Source organism: Saccopteryx leptura, chromosome 5 (genome assembly GCF_036850995.1).
Source record: "Saccopteryx leptura isolate mSacLep1 chromosome 5, mSacLep1_pri_phased_curated, whole genome shotgun sequence".
Lineage (NCBI taxonomy): Eukaryota > Metazoa > Chordata > Mammalia > Chiroptera > Emballonuridae > Saccopteryx > Saccopteryx leptura.
Genome location: NC_089507.1, coordinates 70,839,943 through 70,858,918, shown reverse-complemented (window position 1 = coordinate 70,858,918; position 18,976 = coordinate 70,839,943). Strand labels below are relative to the sequence as shown.

Sequence of the window (18,976 nt, the reverse complement as noted above, 5' to 3'; positions counted from 1 at the left end):
TCTCTCTGTCTCCTCTCTCTCTCTCTCTGTCTCTCTGTCTCTCCCTCTCCTCTCTAAAATGAATAAATAAAAAAAAATTAAAAATAGTGATGAGCCAACACAATAGCTATCCAGTATAAATAAATAAAAATTATTAAAAAATAACAATTGACACTCACTAGTAGTATAGCACTAGGGGAATGTTGGCAAGGAAACTTAATTTTCCAGGTAATATATATGTAATCAGATGTGAAAATTTGTTCCTGCTCATCAATAGTTTATCTCTAGTATATATTAAATGTAAATTGTAATTCAATTTAACATTTTTTTAAATGCTGGATTCTATACTGTTGAACTCATATATCCATTTTAACCATAGAATATTAAAATGTTTCCCCCAAAATTTGGAAAAGAAAAAATATTATTTGTAATTTGAATTTTAACTATTTCTAAAAGTATTTGTATCTTATGAAATATTTTAAAAGTCCTAGAGATATGTAGCAGAACCTGAAAAATTCTAAATCCATTTTCTGTTTTGCCACTATCTATGTGAATTTGAACAAATTACTTAATATTCTAGTATCAGGTTTACCCATCAATAAGATAGATACTATGCTATATAATAGTGATTTCCCTTTCTTTTTATTTATTTATTTATTTATTTATTATTATTTTTTTTGTATTTTTTCTGAAGCTGGAAACGGGGAGAGACAGTCAGACAGACTCCTGCATGCGCCTGACCGGGATCAACCCAGCATGCCCACCAGGGGCGATGCTCTGCCAACCAGGGGGCGAAGCTCTGCCCCTCTGGGGCGTCGCTCTGCCGCGACCAGAGCCACTCCAGCACCTGGGGCAGCGGCCAAGGAGCCATCCCCAGCGCCCGGGCCATCCCTGCTCCAATGGAGCCTCGGCTGTGGGAGGGGAAGAGAGAGACAGAGAGGAAGGAGGGGGGTGTGGAGAAGCAAATGGGCGCCTCTCCTATGTGCCGTGGCCGGGAATCGAACCCGGGTCCCCCGCATGCCAGGCCAACGCTCTACTGCTGAGCCAACCGGCCAGGGCCTCTTTTTAATTTTTTAATTGCAGTTGATATTCAATATTGTATTAGTTTCAGATATACAGCATAGTGGTTAGACATTTGTTTAAACTTACAAAGTGATCCCCCATAAGTCCAGTACCCATCTGGCACCAGCTATAGTTATTACACTATTATTGACAGTGTTCCCTGGCATGTGACTGTAACTGCCCATTTGCTTTTTTCTTTCTTTTTAGAGAAAGAGGAAGGAGGGGTTAGAGAGAAGAGAGAGAAAGAAACAAACATCAACTTATTTATGCATTTATTGGTTGACTCTTATATGTGTCCTGACCAGGGATCGAACCTGAAATCTTGGTGTACTGAGTCGACACTCCAACTAACTGAGCTACCCAGCCAGGGCCCAATTTGTAATTCTTAATTTCCTCTTCTTTTTTATCTAGCCTGACAACCCTTCCCATCTGGCAACCATCAGTTTGTTCTTTGTATCAATGAGTCTGTTTCTGTTTTATTTACTTACTTTGTTTTTTTAGATTCCACATAAAGGTGAAATCATACGGTATTTCTCTTTCTCTATCTGGCATATTTCACATAGCGTAATAATACCCTTTAGGTTCATCTATGTTGTCACAAATGTTTAGATTGCATTCTTTTTTATAGCTAATACTCTGTTGTATATATGTTTTACATATTCTTTATCCGGTCATCTATCAGTGAACACTTAGGTTGCTTCCTTATCTTGGCTATTATAAATAATGCTGCAGTGAACATAGGGATGCATATGTCTTTTTGAATTAATGTTTTGAATTTCTTCAGATAAATACCCAGAAATAGAATTTCTGGGTCATAAAGTAGTTCTATTTTTAATTTTTTATGGAACCTCCTGTTTCCATAGTGGTTGCACCCATTTGCAATCCTACCAATGGTAAACGAGAGTTCCGTTTTTTCCACATCCTTGCCAACACTTGTTGTTTATTGATTTATTGATGATAGCTATTGTGACAGGTGTGATGTGATACCTCATTGTAGTTTTAATTTGCATTTCCCTGGTGATTAGTGAGATTGCGCAGCATCTTTTCATATGTCTATTGGACAGCTGTATGTCCTCTTTGGAGAAATGTCTATTTTGGTCCTCTGCCTGATTTTTTTTTTTTAATTTTTTTTAAATTTATTTTTTATTTATTTATTCATTTTAGAGAGGAGAGGGAAAGACAGAGAGAGAGAGAGAGGAAAGACACAGAGAGAGAAAAGACAGAGAGAGAGAAGGGGAGGAGCTGGAAGCATCAACTCCCATATGTGCCTTGACCAGGCAAGCCCAGGGTTTCGAACCGGCGACTTCAGCATTTCCAGATCGACGCTTTATCCACTGCGCCACCACAGGTCAGGCATTGCCTGATTTTTTAATCAGATTGTTTGAAGGAATTTTTGGTGTTAAGTTATATGAATTCTTTAAATATTTTGGATATTAATCCTTTATCAAATACATGATTAGTGAATATCTTTGCCCATTTAGTAGGTTGTCTTTTTGTTTTGTTGATGGTTTCCTTTGCTGTGTAAAAACTTTTTAGTTTGTAGACCCATTTGTTTATTTTTTTCTGTTGATTCTCTTGCCCAAGGAGATTTCAAAATAAAAAATACTATTAAAAGCAATGTCAAAGTGTTTACTGATGATGTTTGCTTCTGAAATTTTTATTATTTCTGGTCTTAACATTCATTTTTTAATTGAATGTAAGTCTCAAATTCATTTTGAGTTTATTCTTGTATATGGTATAAGAAAGATCTAGTTTCATTTTTTTGCATGTATCTGTCTGGTTTTCCCAACACCATTTATTGAAGAGGCTGTCTTTATCCCATTGTATATTCTTGTCTCCTGTGTCATAGATTAATTCACCATATAGGCATTGTTTATTTCTGGACTCTCCTGTCCTATTGATCTATGTGTCTGTTTTTATGTCAGTACCATGTTGTTTTGATTACTATAACATTGTAGTTTGATATCAGGTGGCATGATTCCTCCAACTTTGCTCTTCTTTCTCAAGATTTCTGTGGCATTTCCACAGAATTAGAACAAATAAACCATTGGTATTTTGATAGGAATTGCATTGAATCTAAGATTTCTTTGGTAGTATGGACATTTTAAGTGTTTATTCTTCCTATTCATGAACACAATATATGCTTCTACATTTTTGTATCTTCTTAAATTTCTTTCTTCAGAGTCTTATAATTTTCTGATTATAGGTCTTTTACCTCCTTAAATTTATTTGTAGGTATATTTTTATGCAATTATAAATGGCATTGTTTTCTTAATTTCTCTTTCTAATATTCATTATTGGTATATAAAAATGCAGCTGATTTCTGAATACTAATTTTATATTCTGCTACTTTACTGATTTCACTTATCAATTCTAATAGATTTTTGATGGAATATTTAGGGTTCTCTCTATATAGTATGTCATCTATAAAGAATGATAGTTTTTTTTTCTTTCTTTTCTATTTGGATGCCTTTTATTTTATTTTAATTATTTTGTCTGATTGCTGTGGCTAGGACTTCCAATACTGTGTTGAGTAAAAATGGTAAAAGTGGACATCCTTGTCTTGTTCCTGATCTTAAGGAAAATGGTTAAGTTTTTCATCATTAAGTATAATGTTAACTGTGGGGTTATCATATACGGCCTTCATTATTTCAAGATATGTTCCCTCTAATCTTTGCTGAGAGTTTTTATCATAAATTGATGCTAAGTTTTATCAAATGCTTTTTCTGAATCTATTGATATAATCATACGATTTTTATTCTTTATTTTGTTCTTGTTGTATATCACATTAATTGATTCATGGCTATTGAATCGACCTTACATCTCAGAATAAATCCCACTTGATCATGACATATGATCCTTTAATGTATTGCTGAATTCAGTTTGCTGATATTTGTTGAGGATTCTTTCAACTATGTTTATCAAGGATATTGGCATACACACACACACACACACACACACACACACTTTTTGGAATCAGGGTAATACTAGCCTCATAAAATGAACTTGAGAGCCTCACTCCTCAACTTTTTGTAATAGTTTGAGACAGATAGGTGTTACTTCTTTTGAATTTTTGGTAAAATTCCAACCCAGGAAGCCATCTGGTCCAGGACTTTTGTTTGTTAGGAGTTTTTGATTACCGATTCTATTTCCTTAGTACCTATCAGTCTGTTCAGAATCTCTGTTTCTTCTTGACTCTTTCTGGAAGGTATAATAATGATTTTCTAACTCTAGCAGTTAATTGAAATGTTAAGATGTAAAGACATTTTGAAAAATAAAAACTTAAGAAGATATACAGAACCAAGTTATTGTTGCTGGATAACCAAATTAGAATGTCCAGATAGAGAATCAAAAAAAATGGGGGGGGGGGATTTACTGACAATTTCAATTAAAATAAGTCCTAGACTTAATTCAACATTCATTGCTTTAAAAGGCTGGTTTTAGTTATTGGTATTCTATCATAATGTGACCATAACTTTCAGGATGACTAATCTATTTTCACAAGTATGATAGAGGATGTATTCAGATAATGAAATGTTTTTATTAGCAAGTATAGCAAAGGAAAGTAGACACTTACAAGAGGAATGTGTGCTCTAAATTCAGAATTATGAGTGATCTAAAAAATACCTGGGAAAAACTATAGAGGAGAGGATATTTTTTTGAAGCATGAGCCCCCTCTGCTTCTGAACATCATGGACTCTCTGGCTCTCTGTCTAGTCTACTAAAAGCAGTGTCTGGTTTTTGTTGGAACTCTGCAATTTTCATGGCATGAAAGAAATATTCTTAAAATGTATTTGTATTATTGTTCTTGCAGTGTATGAAATCTTTGAATTAGCAATTATGTTCCTAGAAAATAACGCTTTAGTATCCCATGATGAAGAGGAAAACTATAAAGGACAGCTGTATAATTAACAAGGATTTAGCAGATTTTATTAGAAAATTAATTTGGTGTTACCTGTAATAATATATGAAAGAAACAAGAAAGGGGGGAGGGAGGAGAGAAGGAAGAAGGAAAGAAAAGAAAGAAAAAGAAAGAGAAAGAGAAAAGGCTGTTGATGTTCTTAAGAGGAAAATGACTATATAAATAAACACATTCAATTTTATAATGATAAAATACAGAAATAATAAGTTGAAATAACTTCCATGGGAGTAGTTGCTTTGATCCTTTGAGAATGTGGGCCACCTTAGGACATATATTCTTCCCAGAAGTGGGAGCTACGTGACTTGGGTGATGTCACCAGTGACTACTAACCACTGCAGGATAAACAAACATCAGCAGGAAATAAATGTGGGTAGGGCAAGGGTCTAGAAGCGCTCCTTCATTCTAGAAAAGTATCACTCCTGCCAACATTAGTGGTTTGTTTTTTTCCCAAAGGGAAGAAAGGGGATGAAGCATAGCTGCTGCTTTCTGTCACAGAAACCTTCCTTGAAGGAGGCAGTGTCTGTCCTTGACAAATGGATCTCCCTGTTGGCAAAACATTGAGAAGTAGGGGACTCTTCACTCTTGTTGCAGTTATTGGTTGCTTTCTCCAAACTAACAAGCTTGTCTGTGGAACTGCTAAGAAGAAAGTTTCGAGTTACCAGAATTAAGCAAGCCCACTGAGGAGCAGGAGCAGCCTCCGGAGGAAGGGGAGGAGGAGGGGGAGAAAGAGGGAGGGAGGAGAAGGAGGAAGAGCAGGAGGAGGAGGAAGAGGAGGAGGAGCAGCAGCGGCAGCAAAAGAAGCAGAACCTTTAAGCATTGCAGCAGTTGCTCCTCTGATTGGCTGGATGGTTCAGCTGCTTCCCTGGAACAAAAGGTCAAAGTGGACTGCAGTGTAAATGTAAATGTAGAGAAGCAGTCAATAAAAAAGCATTGCTTGAAGAAGTTCGGAGGCTGAGAACAGCAGTGGGCTGGATAACTGCAGAGCACGTTGGTTCAGTTGTGAGGTGCAGCCTCCCGCCCCAAGCCCAGCTTAGAAGACGTTCACTGTAAGAAGACGTTCACTATACAGACGACCAAACTTGGCAGTTGGCGTGGAAGAGACAGTTGTGAGGGTCTCTCGCAAATTTATATACAGGAATGGCTTGTGAAATCATGCCTCTTCAAAGGTAGTATTCCTTCCTGATTTTGTTTTATTCTATCCTGTATTTTCTAAGTAGTATAAAACCATATAACTTTGCCAATACTTGACATCTTTTAATAACATGCTGGAAACTGTGTAGATAGTCCATGGTACATAATATTCTTTGTTAAGACAAGAAAAATTTAAATATTATACTGCTTCTTTTACTGACACTTATGCCCAATTTCTTATCTTTGTCACTTGATTATTATGTTCAGTTTTTTTCTTTAAATAAAAATGAATATAAGAAAATATCTATGAAATTTAAAGACAAACAGACAGAATATATTGTGAAGGTTTATCATAAAACTGAATTGACTTCTTATCAATGTTGTGAAGCTGTGGTAAGAGCTCATTTTAAAGGATGTTAATAGGCTAAAGACCCTTTTAAAATGCATCTTAGAATCCCTCCTTTCTGGAGTCAGATCTAGGCAAGGATTTTCTATCAATAAGGACTATATAATTTGTGAATATAAATGTTAAGGATAGTATTTCTCCATGAATAACTATAAATAGATTTATTATACAAATGATACCTTTTAAAAAATTGTACTGCAAGAGTACTTGAGCTCTAGGCTGTGTTTTGTTAATGACCTTAATTACGGAGGCTATGGTGGAGCAGAGAAAGGTTAATTTTAAAAAGGGGTCTGTTAGAAATAACATGGCAGGTGAGCTAAGAAGTAAATAATATCCTAGAATATGAAGCTGGGAGTCACCTATGTGATGATGGGGTCAGTTTCACAACAGGAAAACTGATGCACGGAGGAAGTCTTAGAGTTGCCCAAGGTCATATTTTATCATTTTAAAAATGACTACTGCCAATCATATTATCATATTTTGACTTCAACTGCTTTACACATAATGACATTCAACCCCATATATTAATGCTTCCTTTAAGAAAACTATAGAGTTTTATTAGCAAAAATTATTTTTAAGTCAAATAATATAGTTTATAAGTCTGAAAAAATCAGGATAAAAATGAATTTTATTTTAAAAACCATGCCATTAATATTTTACTGAATGTTCATGTTTTACTAGTTTAGTCATGGTAAACAAAAATGTGTTGATTTGCTAAATGGTTCCTGCAGGTGCATACTGTGAGATAAACCAGTGTAATTCTTTCTTGTTTGTTTCTTCACTGCACAAGTGCACTGTAATGGGAACTTGATGGGGGTGTCCACAAATTTCTTCTCTAAAAAAGTAATAAACCAAGGGGGGCAAAAAGTGGTTTATAGATCTGAAATTTGTCCATATTAACTCAATGGAAAGATCCACATGCTTAAAGTTTGCAAGAGACTAAAACTAATGTATACTTTTTGGAGTCTTGATTTGGTTTCCAGCTTTAAAGTTAGGGACTTTCTTATAATGATGTCAGTTCTTAAGAGTCTTAAGCAAGTCATATTCTAGATAAGAATATTGGCTATGACTGAACTCTGTAATTAGCTACTTGAAGATATGATATCTTTTAAGAAGGAAATAGATCTTACTGCTAAAACATAGTTTAGGGAGTTAAGTTGATAAAAGCTAAAACAGAATCAGCATGATTTCCTGCAAAATATTTTGCATTGTTAGTCCTTATCAATAAATCTATGTAAGTAGAATAATTCAAATCAGTGGTAGGATTCAAATAATTTAACAACCGGTTCTCTGCCCTAATGAACATTTTAAGTATAAAAAAAACAATATACCAAAAGGTAGTTTATTATTTCATGCACTTAATACTTAAATAAGAACAATAACAGAGGTATACAACACTAGGTTATGTTACAGAAAGAGTTTTAAAATATTAAGGAAAAAATATTAAGTTATACCTGACCAAAAAAAAAAACAATAAAACTGTTATTTAAGATATTTCCATATTGCTTCTTGATTGGCATCCTCACTTGCAATTTTTTTCACCTATGGATGGAATGTACATTACTATAGGCGCTTAGAATACGCTGTTGCAGAGATGAATGTTAGAAAAGAGTAAGAAATGTAAATTTGTGATTTCCACATTGGGTGGCTGCCCAGGCACCCACCTTAGAGAGAAAGAACCCTGATTACAAGTGCCATTTTAACAACTGGTTTGCCGAACTTAACAAAAAACTGGATATTGGTTCTACCAAACCAGTGTGAACTGGCTGAATCCAACCACTGATTTGAATTTGCATTAAAAAATGCTGATCAGCAAATTCACTGTTTGCCTCGCTCGGAGAGTATATTTGATTGATTACCTTGTAATCAATCATTTCTGGCCTCTGCCTGCCTTTGATTATAAACCTCCTGAAGGCCAGGACCAGGTATGCGTGGTTCTCTTTGTAAAGGATCGCTTATGAATTTAAGCGCTTATGCAGAAAACTTTCCTGTTCTGGGTTCTATATCTTTGGCTAAGGATCTCTCTGTGACTCTAGTAAGGAGGACTGTTGCCAACCGCCCCCACTGTTATTGCAGCCTGAAGCAGGAAGGTGGCTGAGCCTTGTGGTATGCCCGCTGACTAATGGGATGAGAGTTTTGCTCTTAAAAGAATCTAAAGAGGCTAGAAATTGAATTAAAAGTAGGGAAATAAAAGAACAGCTTTAAATACCAGTTAAAGAAATTCATACTCACTATTTGTATTGAGCAGAGAGGCCAATGCTTCTCATACTTTAGGCACAAGAGAATTACCCGGGGAACTTATTTTTAAATAAGTTAATAACTTATTATTAATGTCATTCTGTTGCCCTCCTTCCCTGGCCTTACTGAGTCTGAATCTAGGTGTGACAGGGAAATTACCTACATTTTAACAAGCTTCCTAAAAGCAAATCTCATAAAAAATGGTCCACACATTCAGAAAAACGCTGATCTAAATAAACTTTAGTTAATGATTACAGCTGGTAAAAAGACACTGACAGAGGTATATATAAAAATCTAACACTATACTACTCAACATCCACCTTATAGCATACTGTCAGTATCTTGACCTTATGTGAGGCATTTTTTTGTTTGTTTGTTTTCATAACTGATGCTTTCATTTACTAGATGGTGTTACCTAATAAAACAAAGTGTACTGAAAATGTTGCTTAACATTTTTCTCTATGACTCAACACTCCCCTATACTACCAGTGATACTAGATAATTAAGACAAAAGTTCTGCTTCAGAGAGGTCACTTGTTAGTCAGGATGCACATTACCAGACAATTGCAATCCATGTGGTAGACAGTATGATTAGCATAATAATAGAGATATGCCTATGTGGATAACATTGCCCTGTGTTTTATTTCACTGCATATAAGTATATGGTCTTAGAGGGCATGTTTGTGCCCTAATGGCTACTTAGTGTATAATTTCCATGAGTGACATTTTAGCCTTTCTGAGCACACTGGGAAAGTATGTGGAAGATAAATTTGTTAATGCTAATCTGTAACCAAAATGAGAATAACAGATGAGGTTGAAAGCTAAGAATGAAATAAAATACTTTGGTTCCCTTTAATGTATTTTGCTCTCTGTTTATTACTTAATGCAATTTCCAGGCTTTCCAGAATGGAGTTGACTATTTAGAAACTCGTGATCTTTAAAAAAAAACTGCAGAGGCTGAATGTTTAAAATGTGACTCTCTGTAGAGTGAAGAACTCAGTTCTTACATTTTATTTCAAGTGACTTAAATTAAATATGGGTCTTATTACATATATATTGAGATGGTTCAATTCAATTATCCCTATTATTTTTTAAATAATACAATATTCTTAATTTTAAAACTCAACATATTGTATGGATATTCTTGCCTCCTGAAAAAGCTCCCCAAAAGAAATAAAATAATACAGAACTAAGTAGAGATACTATATTAAGAATTGAATTGAAAGTTTTACTTTTTCAGGTGACTTAAGTAAACCTTCTTTCACAAATGAGATAGTATGTTTTATCAGATTCCAGCGATTACTTATACCTCAGGCTCTTTGCATGATTCCTATTCCCTTGGATTCTGTTCCCTTAGATATTATGGATCTGTAGGTAAGGATCTCTATTTTATGCATAGCTAGACTTCAACAGACTAAGAAACAAAGTCATAATAACTCTTGTCCTTTGTCTATGACAAAACACTCAACTTTCACAGCAGTATTTTGATTTGCTAGAATAACTTTCTAATACCCATTAACTCAATTTATAGCCCCAAAGTATAATGATGGAGGATGAAGTTAAGAGTACTGGTGATTCATTTAGATTCGTTTGGTTTTATTGCATTATCCTCTTTCATGTGTTAGCGCCCTGTTCTTTCCTTGGCTTGTTTGCCAAAGGAGGAAACTGAGATTAATAATGTCTGTGTGATTCTCTTTTTTAATGCTTCATCGATAAAATTATGATATATAATATGTTACTGCATATTTATTTTATGATGGTGAAATACATCATAATTCCAAATTGCAATGGCACTTTTAAGACTTATAGTGATAGGATTAATTAATTGATCCTGCATGAGAAAATTTCACTAATATTTCTTACAGCAGAATTAATCTGGGCTTTCTAAGTATTAGTCTGTAGAATATTCTTTTGCAAACAAGGTAAACATTAATAACATGGGGATGATATGGGAGTTAAACTAGGGAACAACCCAGGTAAAAATGATCTTGCTGTGTGTCTTCTGTGTGGTGTTAGAGCGCCCTCTATTGCTTGTGGTAACACCTTCAGTCAATGTATCTATAAACTCATAGTGTTCCTAACTTGTTGCGATTTTGATAACACTCCTGAACTCTCCCCAGCCCCTCTACAAACACAGTCTAAGAGGGCATTAAAAGATGCCTCACTTCAGATCTGGGTTAACACTTATGGGGATTATGTAACTTAGACTTTATCATTTATATGGCCAAATTTGGTAGTAACAAGAATTCATTGAGAACAAATAAGATCTCTGTAAACTCTCATATGGTGTTGCAATACCTCTGGAATCTAAAATATTTGCTCATTACTCTAGGTAAAGAACATAGTAAGAGCTAAGATGAGGAATTTTTCCATTTTTATACAGATCATCCTGTCTAAACCATTGAAAACATAGAGGTGTTAGGTATTCAGCACAAAACAGTGGGGAAAGCAATGGAAAGGTAGTCAACTTGCCATCAAAACCACATCCAGACACTGACTGCCCATATGAATTTGGGCAAGTCATTTTCCTCATTAATAAAAATGAGATGATAATACCAGACATAGTTACTTATGGGGAAAACTTTGTAGTTAAAGAATAAGATAGTTCTAAAACTACTAAGACTTAAAGAGTAGTATGTTGCTTTTCTTTAGATTTTGTTATTCTGACCCTTGCAATACCTTTCCATTCCTGAAATGCAAGAATATTTAACAGCAGGGGTCCCCAAACTTTTTACACAGGGGGCCAGTTCACTGTCCCTCAGACCGTTGGAGGGCCGGACTATAAAAAAACTATGAACAAATCCCTATGCACACTGAACATGTCTTATTTTAAAGTAAAAAAACAAAACGGGAACAAATACAATATTTAAAATAAAGAATAAGTAAATTTAAATCAACAAACTGATCAGTATTTCAATGGGAACTATGGGCCTGCTTTTGGCTAATGAGATCATCAATGTCCGGTTCCATATTTGTCACTGCTAGCTGTAACAAGTGATATGACGCGCTTCCGGAGCCGTGATGCACGCGTCCTGCATCATCAGAAGTAGTACTGTATGTGAGCGACACTGCGCTTTGCTGCACTGCCACATACAGTGCTCCTCTCACTGACCACCAATGAAAGAGGTACCCCTTTCGGAAGTGTGGTGGGGGCTGGATAAATGGCCTCAGGGGGCCGCATGCTGCCCACAGGCCGTAGTTTGGGGACCCCTGCTTAACAGAGTTAAAGCAAGACTCTGTCATTGCATCCTATTTTACTGGATGGACGTTGGAAAGTAACCTAAAGAATGGTTTGTGAGAAGTGCCATTAAATATACCATGGAATTAAATACCTTTTACCTTTTTTTCCTATACTACTTGTATATTTGTGATGATCAGAATGAATTGCCAGACTAATCATTTGTACTGTATAAAATCATTTTTAAAGCACTACTTATTCTTCCCTTAAGAAGAATTGGAAATAATATATTTTTTTGGTAATAGCTTAATTGAGATATAATTCCATTCTGTGCAGTTCACCTGAAGTGTACAGGCCATTGACTTTTAATATATTCACAAGGTTGTACACCTGTCACTACAATCAATTTGAAAGTGTGTGTGTCCCCAGAAGGCATATATTGGAGCTCTAATCTCCAGTGTGATGGTATTTGGAGAGGAGTCCATTGGGAAGTGATTAGATTTGGAGGAGGTCATGGAGGGGGAGGTTCCATGATAGGACTGGTGTCCTAATAAAGATATGAAGAGCCAGAGTGTGCTCTCCCCTACCCCATCCTCCCACCCAGGTCTCATGGGGACACAGCAGGAAGACAGCCATGTGCAAGCCGGAGACAGCTCTCACCACAACCCGACCGTGCTGGCACCCTGACCGCAGACTTCCAATCTCTAGAACTATGAGAAATTAATGTTTCTGTTGTTTGAACCACCCCATCTCTAGTATCTTATAGCAGCCCAAACCAACTAAAACAACCCACAATCTTTCTATCCCAACTCTAGGCAATCACCAACCTACTTTCTGTCTTTATCAATTTACCTACCCATCTACGTTAAAACCTTTGAGCAGATAATCATGAAGCCACATGTGGAGCTGATTTTAGTTCTTGCATCAGACAGACATGTTAATGGGAAATAGTGGAGACAGACGTGATAAAAACATAGTAGGAAGTTCTAGAAGTTGATATTTTTAAAATTGAGATGCATAAGTAAAGAAATAATAATACTGGGCAGGGCAAAGGGGAGAGATACAGGGAACATTTTATAAAAACTTTAAAGTTTAGGCAGGAAAACATGGTATCTTATCAAATATAAGAATAAAAATCAGAAGATTTGAATTTAATAGATATTAAAAGCTGAACTGCTTCCCTCAGATCATATTGAATGGGACTAATATGCTAGAAGAAGTTAAGGCTTTAGAAAAGTTTACCCTGGCTGGTTGGCTCAGTAGTAAAGCATCTGCTGGCATGTAGATGTCCCGGGTTCAATTCCCAGCCAGGGCACACAGGAGAAGCACCCATCTGCTTCTTCACCCCTCTCCATCCCCCTTCTTTCTCTCTCTCTCTCTCTCTTCTCCTCCTGCAGCCATAGCTCACTTGGTTCTAGTAAGTTGGCCTCTGGTGCTGGGGATGGCTCAGTGTCTTCCTCAGCAGGCACACACACACACAAAATAAAAATGGCTCGGTTGCTGAGCAACAGAGCAATGCCCCAGATGGGGAGAGCATCCCCCCTAGTGGGCTTGGTGGATCCCAGTCAGGGCACATGCAGGAGTCTGTCTCTGCCTCCCCTCCTCTTCCTAAAATTAAAAAAAGAAAAAAGAAAAAAAAGTTTAAGATGATACATCAATATTTTGCTGTCAGTAGAATGATTATGGAAAGAAATGTAATTTTACTAAGTTAAAATAGCCCCTGAAACTAACATTAGGAATTGAAAGCCAGCCTGAATAGACCATTGATACACCAGGTTGTGCCTCCATCATTTTCAAAGGCTTCACTTTGTAAACACTCAAGTGCCTGCCTGCTCCTCCCCGCCCCTTTTCCCTCCCCTCCCCTTTCCCCTCCCCTCTCCTTTTCCTTCCCCTCCGTCTCTTCCTTTTCCCCTCTCCTCAGCCGGTGCCACTTCCTGGCTTGCGGCCAGTACTGCATTGTCTCATGCCTTCACACACTCTCTTTATTGAAGAGTTCTTCTCCTGTCCATTGTCTTTTTCCTTAAAATGTGTATGTGACCTTCAAAGTTCACTCCCAGTGTCAACCATGTCACCTAACCCACCAGACTTCATGTTTAAGGTCTAGGGTTCTGTCCTTTGCCTGGCTCTGTGTTTAATTAACCTTTCTCAGACTTGTTTTTCTCATCTGAACAATCTGGTTAGTAATAATACTTCACTCCAAGAGTGTCTTTGAGGATCGAATGACAAAATGTGGGTGAAACTCTTGGCCTAAAGCCTGACTTATTATGATGAGTCCTCAGTACCTGGTATCCCTTTTCCATAGTATTAAGTTATTGATTATTGTCAAATTTCAAAGTTGCGCTTTCTCCATGGCCTATCAATTCTGTGAAGGATGGGACCTTATCTTATTAGCATGTTTATCTCCAGCACCTATCATATGCTCTGATAAAGATTAGACTCAGAAGATTCTGACTGAACACCTGGATGTGGTTTTGGAAGCTCACAGGCTGGAGTGTAGGCAGACATCCAGCCTTCATACTGTTGCCAGTGGATCATCCTAAAAACCAGTGTAAAATCATGACGATATAGAAACAAGTCCTTGGCTCATCTTTCTGTGCAGAGCCCTCCTTGGGCAGCGGGACTGTTCGTTATGGGGAAGATGATGGGATCATTTACATCACTTTCTGTGCAGTTTGTATCTCTCAAGAAATCCACATTCAGAGTTAATAGTTTGGGAACTTATATCTCTTAATAAAAAAGCTATATTACCAAACTATTAAGAATAGTAAAATTAAGGTAATTATTAAAAGAAGTTAGTAAAAGTAATTTACTACACTGCTCACAAAAATTAGGGAAGATTTTATCTCTTCATTTTGAAATATCCCCTAATTTTTGTGAGCAGTATATATCCTTCTGCAGGTATCCCCAATTCTTTTGATTTTTATTTTAGTAACTAAAGATTGCAAAATACTTAAACTTACTCATGTTCTAAAAATACTTTCTTTTTTTTTTTTTTTTTTTTGGTTTTTTTTGGTTTTTTTTTTTTTTTTCTTTCATTTTTCTGAAGCTGGAAACAGGGAGAGACAGTCAGACAGACTCCCGCATGCGCCTGACCGGGATCCACCCGGCACGCCCACCAGGGGCGACGCTCTGCCCACCAGGGGGCGATGCTCTGCCCATCCTGGGCGTCGCCATGTTGCGACCAGAGCCACTCTAGCGCCTGAGGCAGAGGCCACAGAGCCATCCCCAGCGCCCGGGCCATCCTTGCTCCAATGGAGCCTTGGCTGCGGGAGGGGAAGAGAGAGACAGAGAGGAAAGTGCGGCGGAGGGGTGGAGAAGCAAATGGGTGCTTCTCCTGTGTGCCCTGGCCGGGAATCGAACCTGGGTCCTCCGCACGCTAGGCCGACGCTCTACCGCTGAGCCAACCGGCCAGGGCCTATACTTTCTCATCAACTAATATCAACCCCCTCTAAACGAAAGTCGCTGTTCTGTACAGTCTAAAAAAACTACCTCCATCTGGCAATCTTTTCTATAATAATGACTAAACGTCACTTTTCTGAACAAGCCTCTCAGACAAAAGATTTCAGCTACCTTGATAATAGTTTTGTGCTAAACCAAAACATTTCTTTGAGCCCCAAACAACTCTTGGGTTTACAGTGAGGTGAGATTATTTTCTTTTTCTGCTCTCAAGCTGGAATAAACTGATATAGTTTGTAGCAAGGACATATTCAAATATTACCTTGCCTGAACATATCCTGATCTCAACTCACTGTACACCGGGGAAAATACTGTGTTTACATTGCTGCCATAATGGCAAAACCCACACTGCTAATTGTTCAGTGGAAGAAGAGAAATTATTTTCTTTTCTTTCTTTTTTTTTATTTTTCTTTAAATAAATATGGAAGAAAACCCATGACACAGTTGAAATTTCATTGTTTCAAATAGAAGGGAACAAGATGACTTAATCAACACAGATACCTGAGAATGTTTCTGCTGGAAAGATTAATTTTACAAGATATAAAGTGTATGTTTTCCAAATATTTAATCCAATAATAGTGTTAGGACTCAGCAAAGTCTTGATGCTGCTGCTGTGATTCAATGGCCATTTATTGAGCCCCTGGTGTGTTCTAGGTACTTTGCCGGGTGCTGGTGGTACCAAGATAGAGACAAATGCAGGAGGTGAGGTGAGCATCCAATCTCAGCAGTCCCCTGTCACGTGCTCAGCACTGGCCTGTACAAAGCTGGAGGAGGAAGCAGCTCCCTCTCCAGGGCGCTGGAGAGGGCTTCCCAGATTAAATGACAGGGGAGCTGAGAGATAAGCCTTCATCAGGCAGAGAAAGGCGGAGGAAGCACATAAGTTAGAAAGAACAAAAGGGGAGTGTTACAAAAGGACACTGAAAAAGCTCTAGAGAGGTACATGGGACTTAGATCAGGAGGCACCTTGCATGCCAGGTTTAGACATTTGGATTTTACCCCAAAGGCAGTTGGGAAGCTGACAGGCTTTAAGTTTGGAGGATGAATCTGGTGAAAGTATTTCAGATGAACTAGTGTGGGTAGCAGAGAAAGAGAGACTGAATGGCAAAAGCAGTGGAAATGGAAAGGAAAGATCCAGTTCAAGTGACTTGTCCTTTTTGAGATAGAATCAGTACAATTTGGTGGTTTACCAGACTTGAGGGGGGGGGGGGGCGGTAAAGAGATAAACTTCTTTAATGAGAGCAGTTTGTTTATTAATATGATATAAATATAACAGGAATGAAAATTCTGTTCAGTGACTCTAAACATGCCTTCAGCCAGCCTCCTCTGTGAAGTGTGATCCCATGATCCCACTGTGAGCTGTTGGCTGTGTCACTCAGTCAGTAAGTAGTGATGGTTCACTTCTGACCTGCTACCTGTGTGGAGAGACACGAAAGAAGTAGAGTATACAACACCCTGACCCCTCCCTGCTTAAAACCTCCTCTTCCCCTACATGCACTCACCCTCACCCCCTACAATTCCTAAGAGATTTAAAGCTGTCGACCAGAAAGTCATCAGAGATGGAAATTAGCTGGGTTGAAATAGGATGAGACGTTCCTTTGAATCTAAAAGACAGAACACAGTCGATAATGCCACAGTTATAAAGTACAGAGGAACCCAAAGAGAGCATGCGTCCCTGAGTCTCCTTGACACCATCCTGTGCTACAACCAGGAAAACAATATTTAAAAGAGACTTTGTTAGCTCCCATGGCCTTCCAGAACTACGTCCTCATGCCCACGCCCGGCATAGCTGAACCCACTTCCTCTCTGTGCTTTTCTCTGCCATCCACACTCAACAAAATCTGGGCTGCTTGGGCCCAGAGCTGATTCTGGAAGTGGGGTGGAGAAGAAAAGGGTGTCTTCTCTGTCCTGTGAGATCTTAATTCAAAGATTTTCATTGAGTGTACATCAAGCAGGGGAGAGGTGTATTTGGCATAATGTTTTAGAACAGTGTTTTTCAATGTGGGTCATGACCTGTTAGTGGTCATAAAACTAATTTAGCAGCTTGTGACCTGCATTTTATATAACTATATAAAAATATAACAGAATAGAAAATATCCAAATAGCCCGACCAGGCGGTGGCACAGTGGATAGAGCATTGACCTGGGACACTGCAGACCCAGGTTTAAAGCCCTGAGGTTGCCGGCTTGAACGTGGGCTCACCGGCTTGAGTGTGGGATCATAGACATGACCCCATGGTTGCAGGCTTGAGCCCAAATGGTCGCTGGCTTGAGCAAGGGGTCACTGGCTTGGTTGGAGCCCCCCCCCATCAAGGCACATATGAAAAAGCAATCAATGAACAACTAAGGTGCCACAACTATGAGTTGATGCTTCTCATCTCTCTCTCTCCCTTCCTGTCTGTTTGTCCCTGTCTGTCTCTCTAATATATATATATATATATATCCAAAGTAAGAATAATTTTATGAAATTTGTGTTCGTTTTATGTTTATTTGTACTTTCATGATGTGAAATGTAATTCTAACTGTATCATGGCCAAAAGTCTTCTAAAATATTGTATCTGGACTACTTATTGAAGACAGTTCATTGGAATAAGAGGTTAGTACAAGCCTGGAAATCACACCCATGTCAGTATGGGAGCTTAATTCTAGTTGTAACATTCCTACAAATGAATTTTCAGAGCAGGTTCTTATTCCTTAATTTATGACATTTCTACATTTAGAAAACAAATTAGCAGATGTATTAGTATCCGAGGGCTGCTATAACAAAGTATTGCAAATGGAGGACTTAGAACAACAGAAATGTGTCCTCCTACTGTCCTGCAGGCCATGGGTCCCACATCAGCGTGCTGGCAGGGCCCCGTTCCCTCTGAAGGCAATGGGTAATCTGTTTAGGCCTCCCTCCTAGCTTCTGGTAGCTTCTTAGCTTGTGGCAGCGTAACTCCAGTCTTCATATGGCATTCTCCCTGTGTGCCTGTCAGTCATTGTATCCAAAATTTTTTTATAAGGATGCCACTCTAATAACTTTATTTTAACTTGGTCACTTCTATAAAAACCCTATCTACAAATAAGGTCACTTTCTGATGTACCAGGGGTTAAGGCTTGGGCATACCTTTTGAAGGGACATGATTCAATCTATAACAATATATTTCAAATTTTTACTGGGCATTTAAATAAGTGGTAGAGAAAAAAAAGAAAAAGGTAGAAATATTTTTCAATCTTATCAGGGGGGGGGCTCTAAATTTTTGGAAATCTTGTTTTGCCTTTCTTTTGCCTCCAAAATAATACTACTTAATGGTGGCTAAAAGTTCATATCCTGTGAATATTAACAGTTTCAGGTCTTCACATTTTATCCTTTAGCCAAAAAAATCCACTTTTCTCTTGAACATCAACAGTTTGTTTTTATTTCTACGGGCGAGGTGTTGCATTTTTAGTCACAATATACCAAATGATAAAACGGTCAACAAAACTGCTTGGGCTCACAATAACAAAATATGTATATATCTACAACAAAATCCCCCAAGTTACAGCTGCTAACACTTAGCTACAAACCAATCTGAAAACTTTTCCATTTGTTTTCCAAGAAGAACAGAGAGGTTGTTTTTTCCCAT

General features: G+C 37.7%; 1 protein-coding gene across 9 annotated transcripts in view; it reads left to right on the top strand.

Moving 5' to 3' along the window:
* The window catches only part of FAM13A (family with sequence similarity 13 member A), a 291,193-nt gene that overhangs the window by 185,510 nt on the left and 86,707 nt on the right, over window positions 1–18,976 (top strand). For 4 of the 9 annotated variants that reach the window (XM_066384505.1, XM_066384504.1, XM_066384503.1 and 1 more), the window contains exon 1: window positions 5,772–6,129. The exons of the other annotated variants lie outside the window; for them this stretch is intronic. In XM_066384505.1, coding sequence (XP_066240602.1) covers window positions 6,101–6,129 — 29 coding nt within the window. In that variant the 5' untranslated portion in view covers window positions 5,772–6,100. Of the gene's footprint in view, window positions 1–5,771; window positions 6,130–18,976 lie in introns of those variants that run through there. 9 annotated transcript variants of the gene reach the window in all.